Source organism: Mastacembelus armatus, chromosome 8 (assembly GCF_900324485.2).
Source record: "Mastacembelus armatus chromosome 8, fMasArm1.2, whole genome shotgun sequence".
In the NCBI taxonomy this organism is placed as follows: domain Eukaryota; kingdom Metazoa; phylum Chordata; class Actinopteri; order Synbranchiformes; family Mastacembelidae; genus Mastacembelus; species Mastacembelus armatus.
In genome coordinates, this window is record NC_046640.1 from 19,227,941 (window position 1) to 19,252,023 (window position 24,083).

Consider the following 24,083-nt stretch of genomic DNA (forward strand, 5'->3'; position numbering starts at 1 on the left):
AAGGAGGGATAATCATTTCCTATCAGTCATCTTGTAGTGGATCTGTATACATCCACAGGAGAAGCTGTATCATTCTGCGTCTGTCAGCTTAATAGAGATTTTTTTTAACTCGTTATGAAGTTATCTAAACATGTTTTATTTACCAGTTGTGGACATCGATTATTAGCGAGTATATCACATTAACTAAAATACTGCAAGGTGGAAATAATCAAAGTCACTGCATCATATTTTGTTCTTGTTCGCAGCCTGGATGTGTTGTTAATCATATGGTATTACAGATTCATATAAATTATTTGGGACAATTTACCATTAACTTGGTCCATTGTGAAAAAATCTGACTTTTTGGGAAATACACTTCTTTATCTATAGAATTATCTCATGTCTGCTAAATATTAAACTGCCACCAGCAGCTGATAAGCTGGCTTTCTTATAAAGACTAGACACAACTCATCTGACTCTGGTTGTAAGCTATAAAACTAAATTATTTTAAAGTGTTTAAAGTGACTGTAGAGAAGTGACAGTGAATATTGGATTTGACAAACCGACAAATTTTAGGCTCTCATACTTTGAATTTCAAAGTCAATTGATTTATATAAACATGAAGCTGGAATTTCAAATGTGGTTTTCTTCTGTTTTAATTTATTCATATTCAGCTTCCTGACACACACCTTGAGGCAACAGTGTGTTTTATTCACCGTGTGGCAACAGGAAATCTGCCTCCCTCACAGCTTAGTTAACAGCCTTATTCACTTTTAATACTCTGGCATCTTCAGCAAAGATATCACCATGCAGAACACTAAATAAGACATCACCATATATACAGTCTCAGTGTTTGTTTTTCTTTATGAACAGACAGCAGAATATATAGGAGTCTTTCTCAGCACACCAGGCCCCACAGCCTACATAACCACAGGCGACATTAGAAAGACAAAAGACAGGCATCAAGACGTATCTGTGCAGAAATTCTGAAATGCACAACAGGTTTTTTTGTTTTCTGAGACACGACTTTGCTGCCAGAGGTAACTTGATGTCACCTAACAGTGGTAGGATATTTAGCAAACTCTGACAAGCCTGGCAACAGCTGCGTCCATCAGTGCCGGCAAGTCGTAACCAGCTCAAATGAGATCAATTAAGGACGATCAAAGTGGGAGATTATACTGAGGAGACGTGACAGGAACATGCCACCCTGATTTATTTGTTCACCCCTATGTCATCTACACACTGAGCACTGGCTGCTATCACACACATACAAACACAGTCATACACACTCCCTTGCTTCATTTTAGTGTTGCTCGGCGTTCCATGAAGAATAATTATCAGGCCATTACCAAGATCTAGCAGCTCAGGAAACAATTCTCTGTAATTACATTGTCAACCTGCATGAAATGTCTTCCTTGTGCATGCAGCTTAAGTGATTGGAATAAGTAACTCCTGTAGCTTCTTTTATTGGTTGTCGCAAAATAACTGATATACCATGCAGATCATTTCTGTAACTCAGAGGTAACTGGTAGGACAATTATTTCTCTCTCAAACAAATAACTGGCACTGACAGAAAATAAAGGACCTGTCTGGAGGAACTGTGAGAAAGACCCAAAGTTGTCTGCTACAATAGTGTTCTTTGTTGCTGCTGCCATCTCATTTGGAGAGATATATCACACAAAGAGACCAGGCCAAATGGCCAACAAACACACACAGCAACACACATAACACCTTCCTTATGCAACCCTTAACTGAGTCATGGATTAGACTACAGGAACAACTAGGAAGTCAGGAGGATTGATTAGCCAAGTGTTGAATCATTTATCAAACATCGTCTGCTGCATGCTAACAGTGAGCTGAGGTACTCGTCTGAAGCGTTTGAGGGAGAAAGAACATCTTTAATCGTCAGTAAACATCTCAATGATTTACCACACAGGATGTGAATTTTGGCACAAGGCCATTTGCCTCTTAAGGAACATCATCTGTGATGTTAAATAAGTCTGCAAAAGTGGGCAAAGAAAAGTTTCCAATGACAGCATCACTAATGCTCCACATGATCACAGATATACATGTTAGCTATGCTTTTTTTTTTAACTGTCATCATGTTATTGTTGAACCATGGCCAAGTAGGCAAGCTTTCAGTCTGGCCAAATATGAACAGTGAGTGTGTCGAGCCCTAATAGAAGAAAAGGTCAGTAAATATTTTGGATGGTGGTTCCTTCTGTTAGCATTTACAAAGCCAAAAACACATGAGCAACACTGAAAGAAACTGGGTAAACTCTGTTTCTCTCTGCTTTAATGTAATGCTCTATTGTCGGTGTACAATCAACTGGTTTAATACATCCAAAATCCCATTAGTTAAGTTAATTACATCACTTTTTGGACATATACAATCCCTAATGATGGAAAAATACCCTTTTGGATCAAGACCATTTTAGAAATAACAAGTCTACTCTTTTTTAACATCCCTGTGAAATGAAACAGACACTTCTAAGTTGATTTTAATGTAAGGTGCATATACAGTATGCTATGTAAGAACAGAGGTTTGGGCAGGTGGAGACTAAATTTCCCTGCAGGTACAGAAACAGTATCGATCTGTTAATTGAACTGTAAGGCCAGATCTACAGCATCTCCGGGGATGAACTGAAGATTCAGGGAATTTAGAGGAGCATTTTAAGGTGTTTGGTATACTGGTCCAACTTAATACTGTAAGATCATCAATCCTCTCTCTGCCTCCTTAGATGTCTGAAAGTATGAACCAGAGTTTAAATGTACTGTACATTCCTGTACTGTACTTTGGGCATTTGTGACCAGATCTGACCCTTTAAGTCCAAGCATTCATAGACTATTCAATCTCTTTTCCAGCTTCAGGGACAACCTACAACTTTTAATGGTGCTACTGTGTTATAGTAATCCTACTGTATGTCTCAATCTGCACAGTTGATTACTAGTCACATAGTCACGCTCAGTCTCCATAGTCATATTTCCTCAACCCTCTTACCTCCTGCATCGATCCATAGTTCACTAAATAACTCATGAGAACATGCAGCATGTTGGCTGTAAAGCTCCACGATACCTTTGATCTCTCTGAAAACTTTTACATCAAGGTCCTAACAACATTCATCCAAGAAAACATGTTTTTCTATGATTTTCATTTGAGAGCTTTGGCCTTCTACTGTATAGCCTTGGTATTGCGTTTGTGGATCACTTTGAAGTGGTGCAGAGAAGCCCTAATAAAAGCTGTCATATACACATGCTGCATTTTCCCTTTCTGTCATCTATCTCCCACTTCACTCATTCCAGGCTCTTCTAGACACAGCACCCAGCCAGTAATCCTCCAGCTTTCATTCTTATTCCTACTCTTCAGTCATTAGTCTTCTCATCATCTTTCTGTCCAAATCATTTTCTCCACAGGATGGTTGGTCTTTTTCACCACTGTCCCCTATGACCAGTTCTTCTCACACATTCTCAATCACATCTTTTACAGCTTGAAAGTCCCCTCAGACAACAGGGTCACTGGTGCAAAGACTGCCTATAAGGGATGAAGATCACTCTCTCAGCCTCCTAATTTGTCAGGACTGAATATAGGCAGTCAAAGTCAAAGCCATGCCACAGGCAGCAGGCCACTCTCTTCAATCAAAGAAATGCCACTTCTTTTCTACAGAATACAGTGGAGGTTTGGGTCCGATATGTCCATAGAGCTCCACATTCAGCTTTACAGACTCAGTAAGAGTCGCCTTTCCAATTGTGCAACGCTGACAGTGAGACAGCTGTGACAGACACAGCCTGGATGTCTGTAGCTGCAGCTGCCAGCTGGCTCTCTGTGTAACTGAGAATGACTGTGGAGGAGCCTCTTGACTTCTCATTGTGCTCGACACCGGCTCTCAGGACAAGCATTACTGAAGAAATACCTACAGATAGGCCTAACATAAAACATGTCCACTTACAGTAAGAGGGTGAAATCTCCTGCAGAATGAGACTCTGCATGAGGGACATAACTCTGTCAGCAGGAGGTTGTAAATGTGGCAAATAAGAACCTGAAACATGTCAAAAACAATTTCCCAGGACTCACTTTACTCCCTGCTCATATATTTAAAAAAAGCATCTTTATATTCTCTCTAGTCAAACCTTGCTACTAGTGTAATTTAAAGTCAAATCAACATTTTGTGAAACTTTCTTATTCACTGACTTGAGGTTTATGATCATAAGCTGCTAATTATTTCACTTAGCACAAAGACTGGAAACATGGGGGAACAGCTAATTTGGCCCTATCTAAAGGAAACAAATAAAACCACAGTGTAGTTGGTCCCATGTTGTTTTTATACTTTAGTTCTTGTAGGGACTAAACAAAAGAGATGAAACATGTTAATTAGTAAACCTAATCACTGCTGGTAGGCAGAACCAGGGAAACAGTACCTGTATAATAATGCTAAGCCATACTAATATACTGGTGTACAGTATCTTATCCTTACATTTGACAGAGTAAAGAGTATTCTTCTTTCTAACTAACTCCCCTGTCACACCCTTCATTCAAGTGTGATTTCACATTGAGTCAATCGGTACAGTCTTAAGCCTTTTTAACAGCATCTATGGAGATGACTTACATAGTTTACTGAACTATGGTAACAAGTGTGCTGTTTGATGCTGCAGTCTGCTGGGGAGGCAGCATAAAGCAGAGGGATGCAAGGTGGCTGGACAAACTGGTGCAAAAAAAACTTGTTCAGTAACTGGAATGAGGCTGGACTCACTGAAGGCTGTGGTGAGGTGCACACAGAAAGAGGTAGAGGCCATCCTGGAATACACTGACCATCCCCTTCACAACATCCTGACGGCTCACCTCCCCGCACTGCAGGACTGAACGATACAAGAGATCCTTCATCCCCACTGCTGTCAGGCTCTACAACACCTGAGCTGATGGCAGATGACAACAGACTACTGTCACTACTCACGTATTAACTAAGAGACTATCTGAATTTCCCATCAGTGATGAATAAAGTGTGTAGTGTGTTCTTGGAGGCTATTAAGCTGTAAATCAGCATGGAGCTTAGTGATTTGATATTTGCTCTGTGTGCACGTCCCCTCACACCTACCTCTAGTTCAGTTGAGATGAAGCTGAATTCACTGTGGTTGACAGCAGAGCCTCATCATACACCAGCAGAGCTCTCTGGAAGTGGTGAGCAATCTGCTACACCAGGTGCTACACACACATCAGATCCTGCAAAAATAGCCACACAGAACTCAAACCAGGTTTCCATATTCACTTTGTTGAATGCAATGGAAATATTTGTTGACTGTTATAGCTGAAGTAGGTTTCTACTTTTGTTTCAAGTGGGTTGTGGGAAATGCCAAAAGTTCATTTTGTCTGGTAAAATTAGAGTCTGCACGAGCAAGAATGTAATTAGGAGAAAGTGTTTATCTCTCTCTCCTTTATCTTTAACAGCTGTTCAACTTTACCTTTTTGTTTTTCCTTCATATGTGCTGAGGAAAATACAAACATGAAAAGGCAGGAGTGAAATACTGTAAATCAGATGGTAGACAGAGAGAGAGATGATCTTTTAATGCACATCATTTCTGAGTGATAGAAGATCTCCATATGGCTGCTGCTTTTTATACCTAATGAAACTATGATGTACAGTACTGGGTGAAACCATTTGGCACTAAAAATACACTGGGAATACTTTTATTAATGCATAAATAATTTTTCATTCATCAATGGACTTCATACAAAGTGCAGTGAAAAGGAACAAAACCTAAATCCAATCAGTATTTGTAGCGCTCCCCTTTGCTCTGAAACCAGTGACCGTTCTCTTTGGTTTGATCTGCACACAGTTTCTCCTGGTACTTTCCTGCACCTTGGAGAAGTTGGTTCAGGCTGTCCCAGGATCTTCTGCCTCTTCATATGATCCCAGACTGACTCCACACTGCCCAGATCAGGGCACTGTGGGGGTAAGACTATCTACTGCAGGACTACTGGTTCTTCTTGCCTCTGAAAACAGTTACAAACAATAAAACAATAAATGCTGGAGGGGAAATTATGGGCTTGTTGTCCTGCCCAGTGGGCTGCACGATGAACCTGGGATCACTCAGACACCTGATGGTGTTGTCTGATAAGAATCTAAAACATACATTGTGAAATCTGTCCTGGCCACACACCAGTAACTTGATGCACCACAGTATATACACTTTAAAAGACCACTCAGAAGAATGACTAATATTTCTTCTGTACTGTAGTTCTTTAGGCATAACAGACACACTCCATTAAGTAAAGTCTATGAAAGTGTCAGATTTTCAGACACCTATTATTATGGTGACAGGCCTCAGTATAAGCTGTGCACACACAAGTGGGGTGCTTGGGACAGAGTCATTATGTGTGATACAGTGGTGGATTGGTAATCTAGCATACCAGGCATTCTATGAGCCTACACACTTTGATGGTTGATATAAAAAAAAAAAAACAACAGTATGATACATTCAATTTTGTGGAGGCTGCATCACCCATACTAAAGAGACACAAGCAAGGACAAAAGAAAACTGATTAGGATATCAATTACAGTACAGCAGTAATGGAAAGGTTGATGTAGCTGGTAAGGCCAAGCAAACAGACGTGAGTCAGAGAAAAGAACTGCAGAGACCAAGGAACTTGTGTAAATCAGGTAGAAAAAGAGGCAACATTCAATATGGCATAGTTAGTCTGCAGTGATGGCAGAGCATGAATTGTGGGTGCGAGCAGGTGAAAAGTATCGGGCAATAAAAATGGGGGACCCCAAAAAAAACAGAACCTACATTCACAGCATTTAAGACTTTTCAGAGATAAAACACGTAGAGCTGTAATATCTTATAAGTCATAATAATATAATCATGTACTGTTAAAGCACCTACAATCCAATTTAAATCCAATTAAATATGGTAGAGGTATCATCCTCTGAATAAATCAAAGGGCTGAGAAATAAGATTTACAACTCCAGGCTGGTTTAGGGCAAGTATGTGACATATGAAACTACACTATACTGTATATCAGTGTGAACTTTTATTCTGGCAACTAAAAACTTTCTACCACTAGCCAAATAAAATGATTCTATAATAAAATATTCCTTCACTGGAGTTTATACAACCTGAAAGAGTGTGAGCACTGAGCTTCCAGGCAGTCTGTCTTGCACACAGACTGATTCACAGCAGGGAGGGGAGCGTCTGTCTGAGGTTGGAGTCAATAGGTTGTCAGCACAAAACACCTTTCAAAAGGAGCACATTTTATCAGCTGGGTGTAATCACATGCTGCATTGTGTGACTTCTGCATTATAGTAGCTCCTTACTGTGGCAGTTTTTCTTACCAGGAAATTAATGAAACTTTTCAAGTGGTGAAAAGCTGAAATAGAGGTTAGCTTTTTCTCCTCTGTATAGCTGAAAAGAAAGCTACTAAATGGTTGGTGCAGCTCTGTAGGTTCAGCACAAAAGAACTACCACTTCAGAAAACTCAAAATAGCTGTTTATATTATTTTCTCTTAAGTCTCTGAGGTTTTTGTTCAAAACCTGATTTTTTTTTTACAATAAAAGGCATAAAAGATTCAAAGCCTTCCTGACTGCTGCCCCCGAACACATATATTCTTTCTCCATTGGTTTCTGGGGATGGAGAGAAAGTTCAATATTAGTTTAGAGATTATAAAATGGAAAGGAGAAATGGGTATATTGTGAAATGGTTCTTACTATCAGTCAAAGAGACACTAGGACCATCATTAAATGAAAACAGGCAAATTCCAACTCTGCCTTTTGAGGTGGTCTCATTAAAATCCTCTTATCTAAGTGAAGGATTTCAGCTTCAGCGGAGCAGCAGCTCACATGATAATGACTATAATGACATTGCCGCATTTCTGTGCATATTATAATGCCCATCGGTAAAAGGTGATTGAAAATTGCTCCGAACATTTAGCTACTTTGATTCACAAAACCCACACAAACAAAAGCACAGGCGAGTAGGGAAATGAGGGAAATGATAATGGACATGTGCTTGGAAAGTTTCATGTTTAGTCATACAATATAGAGTCACATAACATTCATACTAACATCTTCCTGCAATATGGGACACAAGCACAAACCCAATAAGAAAAAGTGAATGTATTGACTGGGGATGTGAATAAAAATACATGGCTTGATGTGACCGAAGTGAAGAAAACACTCCCCACCAGTCACTGGTAATAATTTGTCAATTTAGTGGAGAGTTTGACATTTGCATCTTTTAGTGTGCCATGTGATAAGATGATGGACTCCAATTGTTCACTGTCTTTAGTCTTCAGCTTTTCTTTGGCTTTTTTTTCACTAACCGTAAACTAAAGGTTAACAGGTTTCATCCAACCCTCACATTCACCTATATATTCAAACACTTTTTGGCTTCTGTAATCATCTTTCCTGTTTATACTGGCCATGAGAGACAAAGCCCATGCTCCCATTCTGTGCTAAAATGCACCCTCAAGGTCATCTAACGCTATAAAATGAACCTTCAGCAGAATGAGTTAGATAAAAGTTATTGTTCGTCTGCTGCAGCTCAGCAAGAAAACAGCATCTGGGAAAACCACACTGGAGGGAATTTTGGATTGAAACACATTGAAGGCTTGGAAGATATTCCTGTTTAACACACACTGGCAAACTTTACAGTACACTGTATTAACATTAAGCTCAAATTTGAAACCAGTTTTGCACAGAATGAGGCCTGTGCCTTTTTAAAGCTGTGTTGGGAAGCACAATTACAGCAACCAAAAACCTATAAATTTACATAAGGGCATTTGAGTATATGGCTGCATGTACGTGAACGAATCCTTTAAACTTGTCGTTCTGCCTGCTGACAAAAATACGCCACCTCATTCATGAGAGCTATACTAAGTATAATAATATGTTATGACAATTTGAGAAAACTGATTTAACCTTGCAGCTACCATATGTTGGTGTGCATACTGCAGCTCATCTCTGATGCCTGTCGCTGTAATTTTCAAAAATGGTGGTGCTATTAAATAAAGTGTGTAATGTGTGCGTCTAGAAAAACAATGCTCAATGCATTTATGTAAGGTTTAGAATTGTATGCAGTGCTTAAGGATACACTACTATTTAGAACAAACACTTTGTCCACAGCTAAGAGATGCAGAAATCAACCCAAACACTGTCACCTTGTATCCAAAGACTATAAACTAACGAGTGTGAGGCAGCACTGATTGCTTATAAATCACACTGTAAGAAGTAATTAGGTTATTTCTCCATACCGGGGTTTGTGTAATTGACTATAAAAGATTGATGGTATCTTATATTATGTTGAGTCCTACTTTTTAAAATTCTATTAGTTATAATAATTTCCACACATGACTGTTTTAAAGAATGGCAACATGTTTTTGTTCTCTGTTTTTTTTAGGCAACACTTACATACAAATATATTCATTACAGGACATTTGAAATAGTAGATCTCAACAATGGCTTTGGGTGCATCTAGTACAAATATCCAAACTCCACTATGATACTGTAAGTTTTCACACAACACTGAGTACACACAAGCATTTGCTTTTTTAAAATCTAAACTTTCCTTTTGATTGCTCATGATTTCTTTTACAATCTAACCTAACCATCAAATGACACACTTCATCATGACATTTGTAGAGAGTGTGGTCCTAATGCACCCATGTAAAGCTTTAAACTGAGGCATCAAACCTACCAGACTCAAAGTATCATGCATTTCCCTGAGAAGTTATTAACACCTTGCCAACTTTGGCAGCCAGTCCTAGATCAGAGGTAAGAGAGCACATTTTATGCATTACAGCATTTTACCACAGGCTCTCCTGGATCAACGAGAGTCTCGAAGGACTAAAGAGTCTCCTTCCACTAGGTCCTTCTCTGGTCATAGGCAGTCACTGCACAGAGCCACCTGGCCGATACGATAGTCCCTGCAGGGGCAAAGGCGTTGATATTTGGCACTGGAGCCGGCACAGCTGAACAGCAGTGGATCCTGTTGTAAGCCACATTCGGCATGTTCCACTGAGAAGGCAGGGAAGAGGTGGTTCATCTCCGACTCTAACCCCTCACACTGGAAATCCAGCCTGGAAACAAAGACGGGGCACAGTTTACAGTGTGACTTAAAGGATGCAGAATCTGTTCATTTATTGTTTTAAATAAATACAGGCAGAGAGGTTATTAAATGTTATTCAACCAGGAGAACACACTGAGTTTTATTATTGTTGTTAGCTGGATGGCCAGGGGACCTCAATGACTATTCCAGTGATATATTTAATATTATTGTTGCGGTCTAGTCTTTACGTTTTCAAGGAGAGTAGGGGAATATTACAAGGAGAGGGTGAGCCAGTGTTGTCTTCTTCACTTTGTGCTTTTGTGTAATTTGAAGCTAGGACTGCAAATGAGGTGTGACACTGGGAGGAGGGAAGGTTAGCTAGTTGGTTAGTTAAATTTATTGTTTGCAGGATGAGCGCCTTGAGATGCATCACCTCATTTTTAAAACGGGCCTAGCAAGACATTAAAGTTCACAAAATAATCAATAGTCTGGATGGTGCGCTGGGTCAGAATACAGTTTAATTAGCCTCATTTATTAGAGGAACAATAAAAACTGACATTTCAGAAGGAATTCCAAATCTACAATGTTTTCATGTCATTTTAAAAAATATAACAAAACTAACTTAACTATTGTGTCAATAGGAGCAAATGAAAAAGTGCTGGGCCACATGCACAGTCACTTAACTAATTTTCCAAATGAAGAAACATCTTACGCGCTAAATGCCTCCTTAATGTTGATAAAGCGATACAAGGCAGGTTCACAGATTAATCCTGCACTCTGGCATGCCTTCACACACGACTGGTCCTCCAGAGAAGCCAAAAGCCGCAGCGAACTGAGAGGTGGCCAAGGTGTGTAGGAGCTGGCGTTGGGGGCCCAGGTTAGGATGCTGGAGTTGGGTAGGAGGATGAATGGACTGGGACGGCTGCCCAGCCAAGGCATAGATAAGTTTACCGGAGGAAATGGAGCTTCTGGTGAACAAAAGTCCTGCAGGTTCAATGATAAAATGACCCAGATCAGTAATACTTCAAGTGCTAGGCTGCCAACACTCTGACATGTTAGCTAGAATAAACACTGCACTACACATCAGTGAGAAATTATACATTCATCTTAGCAACTCATATATCTTCTATGCAACTCATACAGGAAATAATAAAAGAAGCATTGCATTATTAAAGCGTTGATCAGGACTGACAAATCCTTGTCATTCTTCCAGAAAATGATATGAATGCAGTTGAATAACCCAATAACAAATGAGGTTTGGCAGGAGAATTAGACTCTGGTGAGAGCCCTGATTAGATTCCCCCTCCAGCTGGGGCTATTCATAAGACCCAGGTAATAATATTTCTCTGACATGTCTCTCTGGCCTGCAGACCCGTTTATTAAACAGGTTTCTAGCGCCCGGAGGCAATAACCAGACTTCCAATCTCTCCATCTCTGCTGCACTTCGACTCCTAAACACAGACATCTGAGATATACACAAACACAAGGGCACACACACACAGCTCAAGAAACACATCAAGCAAGTCGGCAGGTATGGAAAGGGGAAAGGTGTGTGATATTATTTTTGTTCCACCAAATTCTAACATTTTTTTTGTGCACATGTATATGCATGGGATTTGCATGTGGGACATAAACACTAATATTTCTCTGAATATAAATAATTTTTGCTTGTAAATATTGTCCATATCTGGGTACATGTAAGCATCATCTTTTATTGTGATTTAGATTTAGTTTCTGAGTGTGTGTGAGAGTTTATGTCACAGCAGAGCAGAGGCTAACACATTTCTTTAACCTGACACTGCCAGATCCTTTACGATCCCTCATAACATGAGGGATGATATGGCAGGGATGACAAAATCCTGTAAATCTTCAGAAAATATAACTGTCTGTGCATTTGCAGTCAGGTTTTAGGGGATTTTTGTTTGTTATTTTTTGAACTAAGAACTTCTGTTAGCGTGTTGGCCCTGGATTAGAGGAGGAAGCACAATATGTGTCTTGTGTACCGATTAGTTCTTTTTTTTTGATGTATATTAAAAGCTGGAAAAGAATTCATTTTTATGCATGAGCATTATTTTTCTCTTTCATCACTGTCTCCCAGAAGCATCATTGAGAAAAATGAGTCATTAGTGTACCGACAATCTTCACTCCACCTAAGGGCCGACAGCTACTCTGACCATCCTCTTTCCTTGCCAGAGCTCATTTGTTCTTTTTCTTTTTTCCCAGGGTCTTGTTGATGATGTGTTACAACAAAATGCTAAACACTGATGCCTTTTTCTGTCGAGACAACACCCTCATCTTCTCCAAAACCCGACTGAAAGATGTGCAGCACGTCTTGACTGCTCTCCAAACATCTCTGGCAGCTTTCTCTTTGCGAAAATCCAAACAAATAATAGAAAAATAGACTTGGAAAAATGAGAAGTGTGAGTTTGTTGAGTGATACAGTGCAGTTTAGATGGTGGATAAATGACCAAAATGCAACAGAATCCCTTGAGAAAATAAAATGAATTGCTCCGGAACAAGAACACAGAGCCAAAACATTTCGGGCTTTAAAAAAGAGCCAATTATTTTCCATTCTCTTGTTAACAAAGAATCTGAGGCAACTCACAGAGAAGAGTTGAGCAGAGGCCATTGTAGTGACGCTTCCTTCACCTGTTCAGACTCTGTATTAGTATTGTAATTACTACTGTCAAGACACAGTCTTCAAATAGGGAGACTGTACGTGGTTGGAAAAAACAAGCTCAAGTGTCCAACCAGTTGCACCTGAAAATGGTTGGTTCACTCCAGGTAGAGCTAAAAATGTAGCTCAGAACCTAGTAACACAACTGCACACACACAGCAGATGCAGCTATAATGGATACAAATGCTACGAACACATCACTTGATAATGTAAATGCAATGTGACAGTGTGAAAGGAGTTGCTCCTACAAACCTACAGAGAATAATCAGCTGAATTTAAAGTTCCCTTCAGCTTTACAGTGTTTCAGCTCATTATTTACCTGTCCTGACTGCCACTGTTTCTTTTGTTTCACTCTCACCACTCCCATAGGACCGTTTCCAGCTACAGCAGGGAGCTGCTCTGGGAAAAAGCTCTAAAGCTCACTATAGGCTACCTGCTCAGTGCCAAACAGCAGACAGACGATGCCAGTGATCAGCTCTTTCAGGTTGATGAAAACACCCTAAGCAGAACCTTTGAACTTAGCATCACTCAACACCCAAGGACTTTAAATTGGTGAGGAAAAGCTGAAAGAACAGTGAGATTCTTGTCTTAGCACAGTAAGTTACTATTGAGAAATAGTCAAAGCACCCACTGTGGATCTATGAAAATGAGGAATTATACATTATTTATATTTAGCATACACAGATGAGACTAGCATTAATATTTCTATAATATTGATATTAAATATAGTTTATTGTTTTAGAGAATAAAAACAACTAGTAAATAATTTACTGCATACAAAAGAAGTAAAATAATAAATACAGATACACACACACAAAATATATCATCTCATAAAAAACTATTGATTTTAAAAGGGCCACAGCAATTGAACTATTTTTGTGGTTGCAGCTCACATTTCGCATAATTTCTGTGACCTGCTCACTCCACCAAACTGTGCTCCAACACAACCTGCTGAGAGGCGACATATGCACTGACAGATCATTTCCATGATATCATTATGAGCCTAACCAGCATAGCTACTGATTAGGATTTGAGTAGGCACCAACCTGGTTCTGAATGTAGGCATGAACTCTCTCAAGCATCCCCTCACAGGTGTACTCATAGGGCAGAAATGGCTCCACCTGCAAACACAGATGTGTACGACAGATGAAGTGCATGTGTGCGTGTGAGTCCACAGAACGAAGCTATTGTAATTACAGGAACTGAGCATCTCATATTTAATCAAAGCTGACATATTCATTAGCGTAATTGTGAAAGGCCTATATCACACCACAAGTCTCACATTAAAATCAATGACATAATACATCACAGTTGACAGCTTTAAAAATTGATTTCATTATTTTTACTCATGACCATATCAATATGTCAAACAATGTATTAAACTGACAGCAGATCACAGGTCATACAACATGAGAGGCTGATCTTGTGCATTCTGGATCCTTTGGGTGCAGTTATCAGTGTCACTTAAGGCCAGTCACTCATTGCCTGACTTTGATGGCAGGCAGTTGATTATCATTCACTAATCAATAGTTTTTCCTCTTCTTTCTTGTGTTTTAGACCAACAGCCTTGTGATTAATGTGAGAACACTGCAGTGACAGGGACACTTTTACTGTGGGGAAAAAAAAAAAGATAGTGTATGCAGGTTGATGTCTGCTGAGATTTAATGAGGTTTATTTTAATTAATGCATTTTAAACCTACATTATAGTGTTTTGATAACAGCAACAATTATGAAATATATCAGGGCAGGATCCATTCTGCAGAATCCCCTCTGAAGTGAGACCTTATTGTTTACTATCAGGCCACTAAGGCACTCAGGCTTTTAAATTGATAAATGGTTCCTTTTAGTGTTGTGTTCCTTTTAGCACTCTCTTATTACTTTATTTCATCTGAGTTTAATGAAATGTATCTGGCACTTCATCAGCTATTCCACAATGCATTTTGCCTTTTGGGCATCTTTACATAATAGAATCGGAGCAAGAGAAAAAAAAATGTCCTCATAGAGGGTGATTTGAATTCAGCAGCGGAAAACATTTTTAAAATGACTGCGCAATTTATATCCCTAAATTGACTCCATTGCTTGGCCACAAAAATATGTGAGCAACATTCATTATTTCATAGCATCACTTTTGACAAAATAAAACCTCATCCACGTTCCTGAGGCGAATTATGCCGAGGGCAGCCATGTTGATAAAAAGGCACACCATCCCAGCCGGCGAGCAACATCGTGCAGGTGTCACAGATGTTTCTGTGGTTCTTTATCAGCTGCTTGTTTCTTCATTTCTATCATGCACTGTTGCCATGGTGCCATTAAAATCTGAGGCAAATGTGTCATTGAGGCGGGAGGTAATGCTTGAGTTCACTAACAGAAATTGCTATCTATCATCAGCAACATGAGAAGCAGGATTATGAGCAAAAGGTATCTATGTGATCTGTGTTGATTAAAAACTTACGTGTTGAGCCGGCTGTGAATGCATATAAACAAACTCACTGCGTGGTGTCCAGACCACTGCTGCAATGTACATTATTTAATAATGGGAACGAGATTGTTACTGCATGGAAACACAATAGCATCTTGTGAACATGCATTAACAACACGAGAGAACAATCACATACAAATCAATCACACATCACAAAGTATCTTTAAAAAGATTCAAAGAAATTCTTAGTTTTCATTAGTAACATCTTTGTTGTGTAAAGTTACCATGGTTACAGGTACTGCGACAAGGTCACAGTGATTCTGCAGCTGGATTCATTCATATTTTACCTAAAATCCTGTCCATGGTGATTATTAAGGGATAACACTGACAGAGGTGTGGTGCTTTTGATACGGCATCAAATTTTTTGTATCTGTGCAAGATGACATCTCCAGAAGTGAAACCACTGCAAGTCAATCATGCAAGAAGAAGCTGCTCTTAATTTATTTAATTTTGGAAATGTAAGGTGAAATGTATTCCATCAGTCTGTGATTAATATTTTTTTTTTCCCTAAAGGATCCATTTTTAATTAAGAATCTGCAAGTGCCACAACAACTGGCTCTGCATTTTGCCTCTATCAGCAGAAACTCAGGGTTTATTTAACACACCTGGCAGGTATGCATACATCTTGGCACTGCGAGAGGCTTGGCTGTGGCTTGGTGTTGTTCTGGTGACAGATTGAGCACAGCGTGATGGATTAATATGATCTGCTGTGGACAATGCTTGAATGTGGGCCTGGCCTCTGGAAAGTTGCCATGTAAACCCAGGTGTGGGTACAGGTTACCCACTGAGCCATTCAGTATCAAAAGCAATTAGAAGTGCAGAGAGCAGAGAGTGAGCTAGGCTAAGCATTTTTCTGCTATGCCAGATGCCATGATTAAGAGCTCTATTAAAGGCCGAGGGCTTTTAAAGTGGGGCAAACCTGAATACAAAGTGTGCGAGAGAAAATTATGCTCTCACCATGCAGCAGTGTAAAATGTACCGTGGTAGACAATAATAATAGAAGACCATTATTTTGCTAAATAATATAGGCTGAGGTGGGATTGCAAACAGTAAGAACAGATACATACATTGATCTTCATGATCTCTCGGATAGCTGCATCAAACTCTTCAGAGTTATTGAAGTCGACTGTGATAACATGTGGCCTGCCGATATATTGCTCTGCATAGGGATGCTGAGAGGACACCTGAGGTGGGGGGAAATATTCACAATTATAAAAAAGTCCAAACAGAAAATCAAATCAAGATCAGATTACAGTGTTGGACTCAATATATTTTATTATTGGATTACTGTGTATAATGTGCATGCTGAAATAAACTGATTGATATCATGTGTGGATAGGTGGACTATCAGGCAGAGAATAAATGACTCATATTATTCACAGTGATGATTCTTCTCTTCTTATGAATGAGTCTGTGTGTACCTTCCTAGAGGTGGGCTTTCCTCTGAAGAACTCATGATTAAGAGAACTGTGAGGAGGATCAAACTTGGGTTGCAGAAAAATACATCCACTGGCTATGGCCTCCAAAGGGGCAGGACCTTCATATGGAAAGCCAAATCCAATGAACAGCTTGACAGGAACATGAGAAGGAAGCGATCAGATCAGGAGTGTATACACTGAGATGCTCATATCCAGGCGAACATTCGGATACGACTCTGGTGAAGCATCAAAACATCTACAAAACATTTAAATATAAACCACTAATTGTGTGAGCTTTTCTGGAGCTCATGAAAACTATAGTAGTATCGCTACCTTGGCCTTTCTAAGAAGCTGCTGCAGCTCCTGCTGAGGTAGCAGACCATGGTTCTTGACAAAGGCAGGCACCTCTGGCGGGCGCTGCGTCTCATAGTAGACCGTGCCATGGATCTCCATGTAGCGATGCAGAATGGCCAGAAACCTTTCCTTACCCTTTAGAAACAGACAGGAGACATTAGAAGGGGAATTGTAAAGCAACTCAATCAATCACAAAAGTTGGTCACCTTCATCTGGATCCAAAATTGTAGCTTAAGCCTCTGACCGTTCAGTGTTTGCCAGTTTGGTCAGATTACTTGGCATCTTTCGCTAGTTGTCTTATGCTACTTTGAGAATTCACATATTAAACTGCAGACCTCTGTTGTAGCTGTTAAATGCTGCCAGTACTATTTCAACCAAATATAAACTATCTTTGAATCAGCATTTACTGATTGATGTGTGTTTGGCTGTCTTGTTTTAATTTGTGCAATATTTAATTTAGAGAGTGTAAATCACTGCTCCTGCAGCACTGGGCCGAGTCTGCTCTTGTAAGCACTAACATCATCATTTTAGCAACTATTCAGCACCTGTGAAATTATGAAAGACTTAAATCAACGTAAACTTTCTGTGTTGATCTGTGGAGACAATTTGCGTGAATGACTTGACATCATCAAGTGTTTCTGGAGGGAATGTTATGAAATATTTCCTGAATCTATGTCTTCAAGACCTAAATCATTTAGAAATGTCACTGGTGTTACTTCTCATCCATCATCTTGGGCTGTTTTAATGTTTCCAAGCAGCATGGACATAAAATCACTTTCTTTTACATAAAATAACACTACTCCCAAAATCTTTATCAGCCTTGTTAAAATGAATTGCAACTATGACCAGTTTTCATGGTAACTTAATTCTTTCAATGTATTTAAAACTTGCTTAAATTAAACTTTTAACAGATCTAGGGGTTGGCTGATATCTGTAAATATAGAATTTGAAATAACTGACATTCAAAAGTTAAGGCTCGTGCATAAATTCATGCCAACATACTGTAACACAAATTTTAGGCCACTAAAAAGTCTGAGAACACTCTGAGTTTTGGCATTTGGGGAGTGGGTAATGCCAGTGAAAAGCAGGTGTACTTACTTGAAGCTGTGTGTGGACCCATCAAAGATGCACCATTGGACGATGAATACAGAACCACAGAGGATGAGAACAGAAGTATGAAGGGGACGGATGCGAGCAGGGAGAGGCAGATGTAGAGGAAAAGAGAGAATATGAAATCAAATAGACACATAGTCATTTTCGTCTCATAGGACCTTTCCAAGCCCGATGTCTCACATGTGAATCTCAGAACTAAGGTGGAGGAAGAGGCTGCTCTCAGTTAGGGGGCAGGTATTGTATGGAGAAACCTGACAACACTGGCTTTTACATGGCAATCTTCCCAAATCACAAATGTTACACTGCAGATCAGGTTGTTCTGAGAAGCAGGGAAGGCTACGGCAGCGTAGGAACAAAGCTGCAGTCAGATTCAAATAAAGCAAACCTTGGGGGAGGCTGCAGCTCACTTCATAGTTACAGTAAGAGTGAAAAACCTTGCCAATAGCTCGGAGGGAAAATTTACTCTAAACAAAAACAATTGTTCCTCTACCAAAGTCTTTAGGCCAGATTGCTGGAGGACAAAGTTATCTGCAGGTAATGTAACATCTAGTGAGTGCTGTACAGCAAAGAGAAGTGATAATCAAAGGTTCTCACATCTTGCATTTATCACATGCAAGACACCTTTCACAGCATCAATGTACATTTCATATGAAGCCACAAACAACCTAATGCCAGCATGTTTTCATTAGAAACAGATTAGAAGATTGGAAACACAGAAAAACATACTACATCTATTGACAGTTTTGCAGGGGTTACATGAGATACTGACCTTCCACATTCTGGCCTCTTTGCCGTACACAACAGCCATATTGTTAACCTTGTTTCGCTGAATGTTCTGTCGCTCAGTCTCATTCAGCTGCTCCACCACAAAGCCCATAAAAGAGTTGTCTGGAGTGTGGGCTACCAAGGACAAACAAAGAAATTGGCAATAGAACATTACAAGTCCAATTTCATGTCTCAAAAAATCAGATTAAAATTAAGGAGCAGTGATGGAGATACTGCTGTGCATGTACAGAATACAGAATCAAAGCTGCTCTGTGGGAATTCTGTTGAGTAGAAATTCATAAGGTTACTTATTATTATTGGCAGTGTGTTTTGGTGTATTTGCTTAGTTTGAGAAAGTCTGACCAGCTAAATTCATCATTCAATAAACCGTGAATCAGCTGAGTGGTGGGTTTTAATTGCATACAGTATCAACAGTAAGTCAGAGCAATTGAACAGCAGTGACTACATCTACTTTACTGTAGTTTTAACGAACAGATTTATGGACTGCAGTTTAAAATTCAGCTTCCATGACACACAAACAACACAACACAAACACTGCGACCGGTACAGTACTGGGAATGGTGCAGCGCTCTACTACAGCAGTGAGATGTCAAGTTGGAAGGAGAAGGAAACTGATTTCAGTTTTCCAAAAGGAGAAGAATGCTGACATCTTTCACAGTGTCATACTTTGTAATAAGTATCTGAGGGGCTGCCCAATGTTGCTGAATTAATAGGAGACTAGTGCCATCAGTTTGTGCATGATGTGTTTCTGTGTTTCTACATTTCGTCGTGTGTAAGGCTGGTGATACTTTGCCACAGTTGGTGACTTTGGGCATCTGTGCAGGCGCATCTGTTCCGAACGGGTTCTGTGCCACATACTCGCCTGCAATGGCCCGAGGACTTTATAAACTCACACAATCTGCTCACACGCTCCATCAGGATGCACACACACACACACACGCAGACACGCACGCACGCACGCACCCACACACGCGCATCAAAACACTATTTGATTTTTACTTATCTCTGAGATGTATGTGGATGTTTACTATAACCATTTCACACAGGTAGATGTGCTGTCTGGCCTTAACCTCAGAAAGAAAACAGTGGAAACTGGCATTGGAAGAAAAAAGTCAAAGTCCACATACGGAACATCGTCATGTATTGCTGGCCATGAAGGTTCCAGTAGCCCCAGTTGGTTCTGTAGCCATGCAGAGTGGCGTACTCCTCGTGGTTGTAAGCAGGCTCAGTGCCGAAGGTGTCAATTACTCGGATGTGGCACCTGGGAGAACATAACAGACTGAACTAAAAACAATATTGTCTCGTAATTTCAAGTAATAGATTAAAAAACAACAAACAAGTGCACAGCTGGATTGCTGCTGGCAAAATGTGATTAATTGGTATGTTAAAGTATTCTGTAGAAAATAACATCATTAGCCTGATGTATTTCACCACAGACCAAACATAACTTAAATGCAGATTAAGCAGAAGACAACAAAATAACATACACAAAACATAAGATAAGGTAACATATACAAAATCAGGGAATTACTTCACGTTGTAAGCCATGAGTTAAAAAAGCTCATCTCAGCGCTACAGTGTCTCCTTGTCAGAGTCCTGGTTTTTAAAGCTGTCAGTGGTGATGGATATCCATGTCTCCTGCCAGTCTCTCCCCACTGAGCAAAACATACACATGCCTCAAGACATTTCAGACATCTGAGGCTTAAATCACAGCCCCGCTTCTCAGCCACCACAGGGCCCTCTGCTGGAAAAGTTCACAGCAACACCTGGATTGTAACGTGGATTGACACTGGTCTCCAAAAACACATTTTAGGAAACGCTAAACTCGTGCCGTGTGTTAGTCTCTTTGGATGTACGGCAAAATATTAAAGCAACATTTCACCAGTAAATATATCATGTCACTTCGATTGCATCTATCCTAAAACATCCTGAAATTCATTATGTAGATGTCCTCTCCAATAAAACCAGAAAAGACTGGAACTGGTTCACACCACCATAGTTTGACAGACGAACATAACATCAGCACTTTATCAGCAGCAAATATTCACACTAGGAAGTTAAAGAAAAAAAAAAAAAAAAAAAAAAATCAATTAATGTAATGCAATCTGAGAAGATTTGTCAATGGTCTGCATCTCTAATCAGTGTCAGGGCTGCAGAGGAAATTAAAGTGCCGGTCTGTCACTGTTTGAAAGCTGTGGAGTGCTGGTCGATCAGCTGACCTTGGACTGATGCTGATTGGACCTAGCGGAAGCTCTCGTTGTCGGCGAGCCGGGGCCATGTTTTGCAGAATTCAAAATGCTGAAGAATCAGGATGAATTACTGTAAAATGTGTGTGCCTGCTGCTCGGTTATTTAATGAATGCGGCACCGTTCTCTGCTATGCATTCGTAGTAAAATATAGGGTGTTAACTGCAATACAGCTAGACAATACAACCTTAAAACCTTTAATACATACTGAATGATTATTTTTGTCATTTTGCTACAACTTAAATACTTCTTCTTTTACGCTTCTCCTTTTTCATAAATATATTTTCCTCCCAGAGTTGTAATTTGCATTAAAAGCTGTTTGCATGCTTTTTCTTTGTTTGGATAAACAAAGAGGATTTGCTTGTACACTGTGACGGCTCCAGTGCTGCCCAGCTAGAACAAAGGGACAAAACTATAGTAGCTGTATTTAATGTCAGTGCCTGGAGCCAGTCAGTGCTGAAAGATGCTGGTTTGTTTGAGCATTTACAAAGAAATTATCTGTATTTTATAACTGAACTCATATTTATGCTCTTGTGTACATATTAATTTTAAGCAAAAACAGATGTTGTGACTCTTGGAAAAAAAAAAAAAGGAGTAACATCAACCCTGAAGTCTGCACCTGGTTCATTGATCATCGTGTAAAGAGGCCAAATTGGATCCCCAAAAAAGGAGAGTTTTGCTGATGCAGAGAAGTTACCAGCCCAGTGTCTAACAGCCTGTAGTCAATAAGCCAATAGTGAAGTATTTAATCACAAAAGCAATTACTGGTAACAAAAATGGATGGAAGAAACAAACAGAAATTACAGCCTTTGAAAGTGAAAAGAAAAATAGAAAAGGACTGACTTGTGCTTCCTCAGTGACAGACCCATGTGTTGCTTCATTTGCTGCAGGCCGTGATAATCAGTGTAGATGAGGTCAAAGGGAAGAGGTCCTGTCAGAGGGCAGCTTCCTCTTCCTGGAGGGACACCCAAAAACCTGCACATGGAAGGTCAAATGCATTTTCAGTGTTACACAGCTGAATAATGTGCAGAGTAGCATGAAAACTCTCACTGTAATGGAACAGAAGAGATGTAGAACACACAAGGAAAAAAAAAAGCATCATTCCCTGAGAGAGTCTTAACAGCGTCATAAAAACAGAAAATATTTGGGTGAAAACGAAACATGGCAGGGACACTCATGTGGAACTAATGTGTTGAGAGCTTGAACACAATCTTAAAAATGGTTCTGCACATTTAAAAGCTTGGTCCACTTATCCTGAGCCCAAAGCTTTTACATTGGTATTAATATAGATGGAGTCAACCAATGGTCAAAGCTTCGTCTTTCCTGATCCAACAGTTCATTTCATTTTAAAATCGCTATTGTGATGTCAGAGACGTAATCATTTCACAGTAATGACAGATAACTCAAAATATAAAGGCTTTATATGCAGTATATTTAAAATACACATCAACTAAAACAGTTTTGATTTATCAAGATGCCAGCAATTGAGCTTAGAGCTTTCTGGGCTGTTTCTCCCATTTCTCTCAGGTGTGTGTCTAAGAGGGTGGACGTATGAGCTCCATAAGAAAACACACGTACAGCACAGGCCACAAAAATGCAGGCTTCATGAGTGCCACAACAGTGCCTTCCTGCACCTTACGTGTGAATTTGTTGTCTCCTGTGACAAAGTACAGCACAAGTGCTCTGCTTTCAGCTGAGATCACGTTTGCACTTTGAGATAAATGCAAAACACACACATCTGCTTTAATTACAAAAGGAAGCATTGCTTTACTTTAGCAAGTGTTTCTTAAGTGGCACGCCACAGTGCAAAAACAGTGTAGGTGGATTTTGAGATGGTCGGTAAAAACAAATTCTAGTACACACATAGAGCATAGACAAAATAATACTATACTCTTTTAACGTGCACAATATGTGATTTTTAAACCCTATATCACTGTGTGTATACTGGCCATGATTTTACAAAATGTAAATTTCCTGTGGTCATTTAAAAAGAGGATATGATCCAAGCTTCTCTTTAAATATGCACTGAGACCTACTCTCTCATTATAGAAAAGTGACTTCACAAAGTCACAGACTCATGACCTTACGCTCCCTCTTTTTGCCTCAGAAAAATCCTGCACAAGCCAGGATGCGCATACACACACACATCTGCAGACCTACAGACTATCGATCTCTCTTTCAGTAGTGAACATATTTAGTCAGCACTGCAGCCTTGTGGAAATGGGCATGGTGGCCAATTCCTCCAGAGTAGATGGCATAATGAGCAAGAGTGTGTCAGCCAATGGTGCTTTAAGCTGTGGTTTCATCAGTCAAAGGTACACATGCAGACAATTCAGTGGCTTTACACACAAGCTCTCAACCCAAGCTGCCTGCCTGTTCTCTGTGTTGTGTGCAGTCCATCTGACAGGACCTTACCACAGCTAATAAACTACATATAACCTTTCCCTGTATACTGCAGATTACAGAATGCTTTACAGAAGGGAGAAAGGAACAAAAATATTAGACGACAGAGAAGACGAACAAAAACATAAACACAGTGTTAATATGTTATAAGACATTTTAGCTGGGAAATGGACAAACTAATGAAAAGACCACAGACTAACCAAAGTACGGCTTAAAATTCTATGGAAGAACTCTGAAATTAACTCTCTCATGCGTTCTCTCACATTCAAATGTAGTAAATTATATTTCCACTGCTGTGTGTGTATTATTTCAATTGCATGTGTGTGGTTTCACTTTCCAGCATTGCATACATCTAGTATAAATGATATGCATGTGCTCTCACCAGTGTGTGTACGTGATATTTCGCTGTGAGTTCAGGTTTGAATTATGGCTTTTACTGGCCCACATAGTTTAAAGCAGACATGCATTAATGTGAGAGTAGATGTATTACACAGACTGTAATGTGTAGAGTGTAGAACCGTCGTGCATGGCATCGCTCCACTGAAGCTGCTGCTGTGCAGAGGTTTAATTGGATATATGTAAATCCAGG

General features: G+C 39.7%; 1 protein-coding gene across 3 annotated transcripts in view; it reads right to left on the reverse strand.

The window, feature by feature from the left end:
- Positions 1–9,172: 9,172 nt before the first annotated feature.
- The window catches only part of mgat5b (alpha-1,6-mannosylglycoprotein 6-beta-N-acetylglucosaminyltransferase B), a 46,286-nt gene continuing 31,375 nt past the window's right edge, over positions 9,173–24,083 (reverse strand). For all 3 annotated transcript variants that reach the window (XM_026325135.1, XM_026325134.1, XM_026325133.1), the window contains 10 exons: positions 21,935–22,066; positions 19,973–20,106; positions 18,829–18,959; positions 18,045–18,050; positions 16,926–17,081; positions 16,596–16,742; positions 16,242–16,358; positions 13,742–13,816; positions 10,731–11,002; positions 9,173–10,049 (listed from right to left, as the gene is read on the reverse strand). In XM_026325135.1, coding sequence (XP_026180920.1) covers positions 9,851–10,049; positions 10,731–11,002; positions 13,742–13,816; positions 16,242–16,358; positions 16,596–16,742; positions 16,926–17,081; positions 18,045–18,050; positions 18,829–18,959; positions 19,973–20,106; positions 21,935–22,066 — 1,369 coding nt within the window. In that variant the 3' untranslated portion in view covers positions 9,173–9,850. The remainder of the gene's footprint in view (positions 10,050–10,730; positions 11,003–13,741; positions 13,817–16,241; positions 16,359–16,595; positions 16,743–16,925; positions 17,082–18,044; positions 18,051–18,828; positions 18,960–19,972; positions 20,107–21,934; positions 22,067–24,083) is intronic.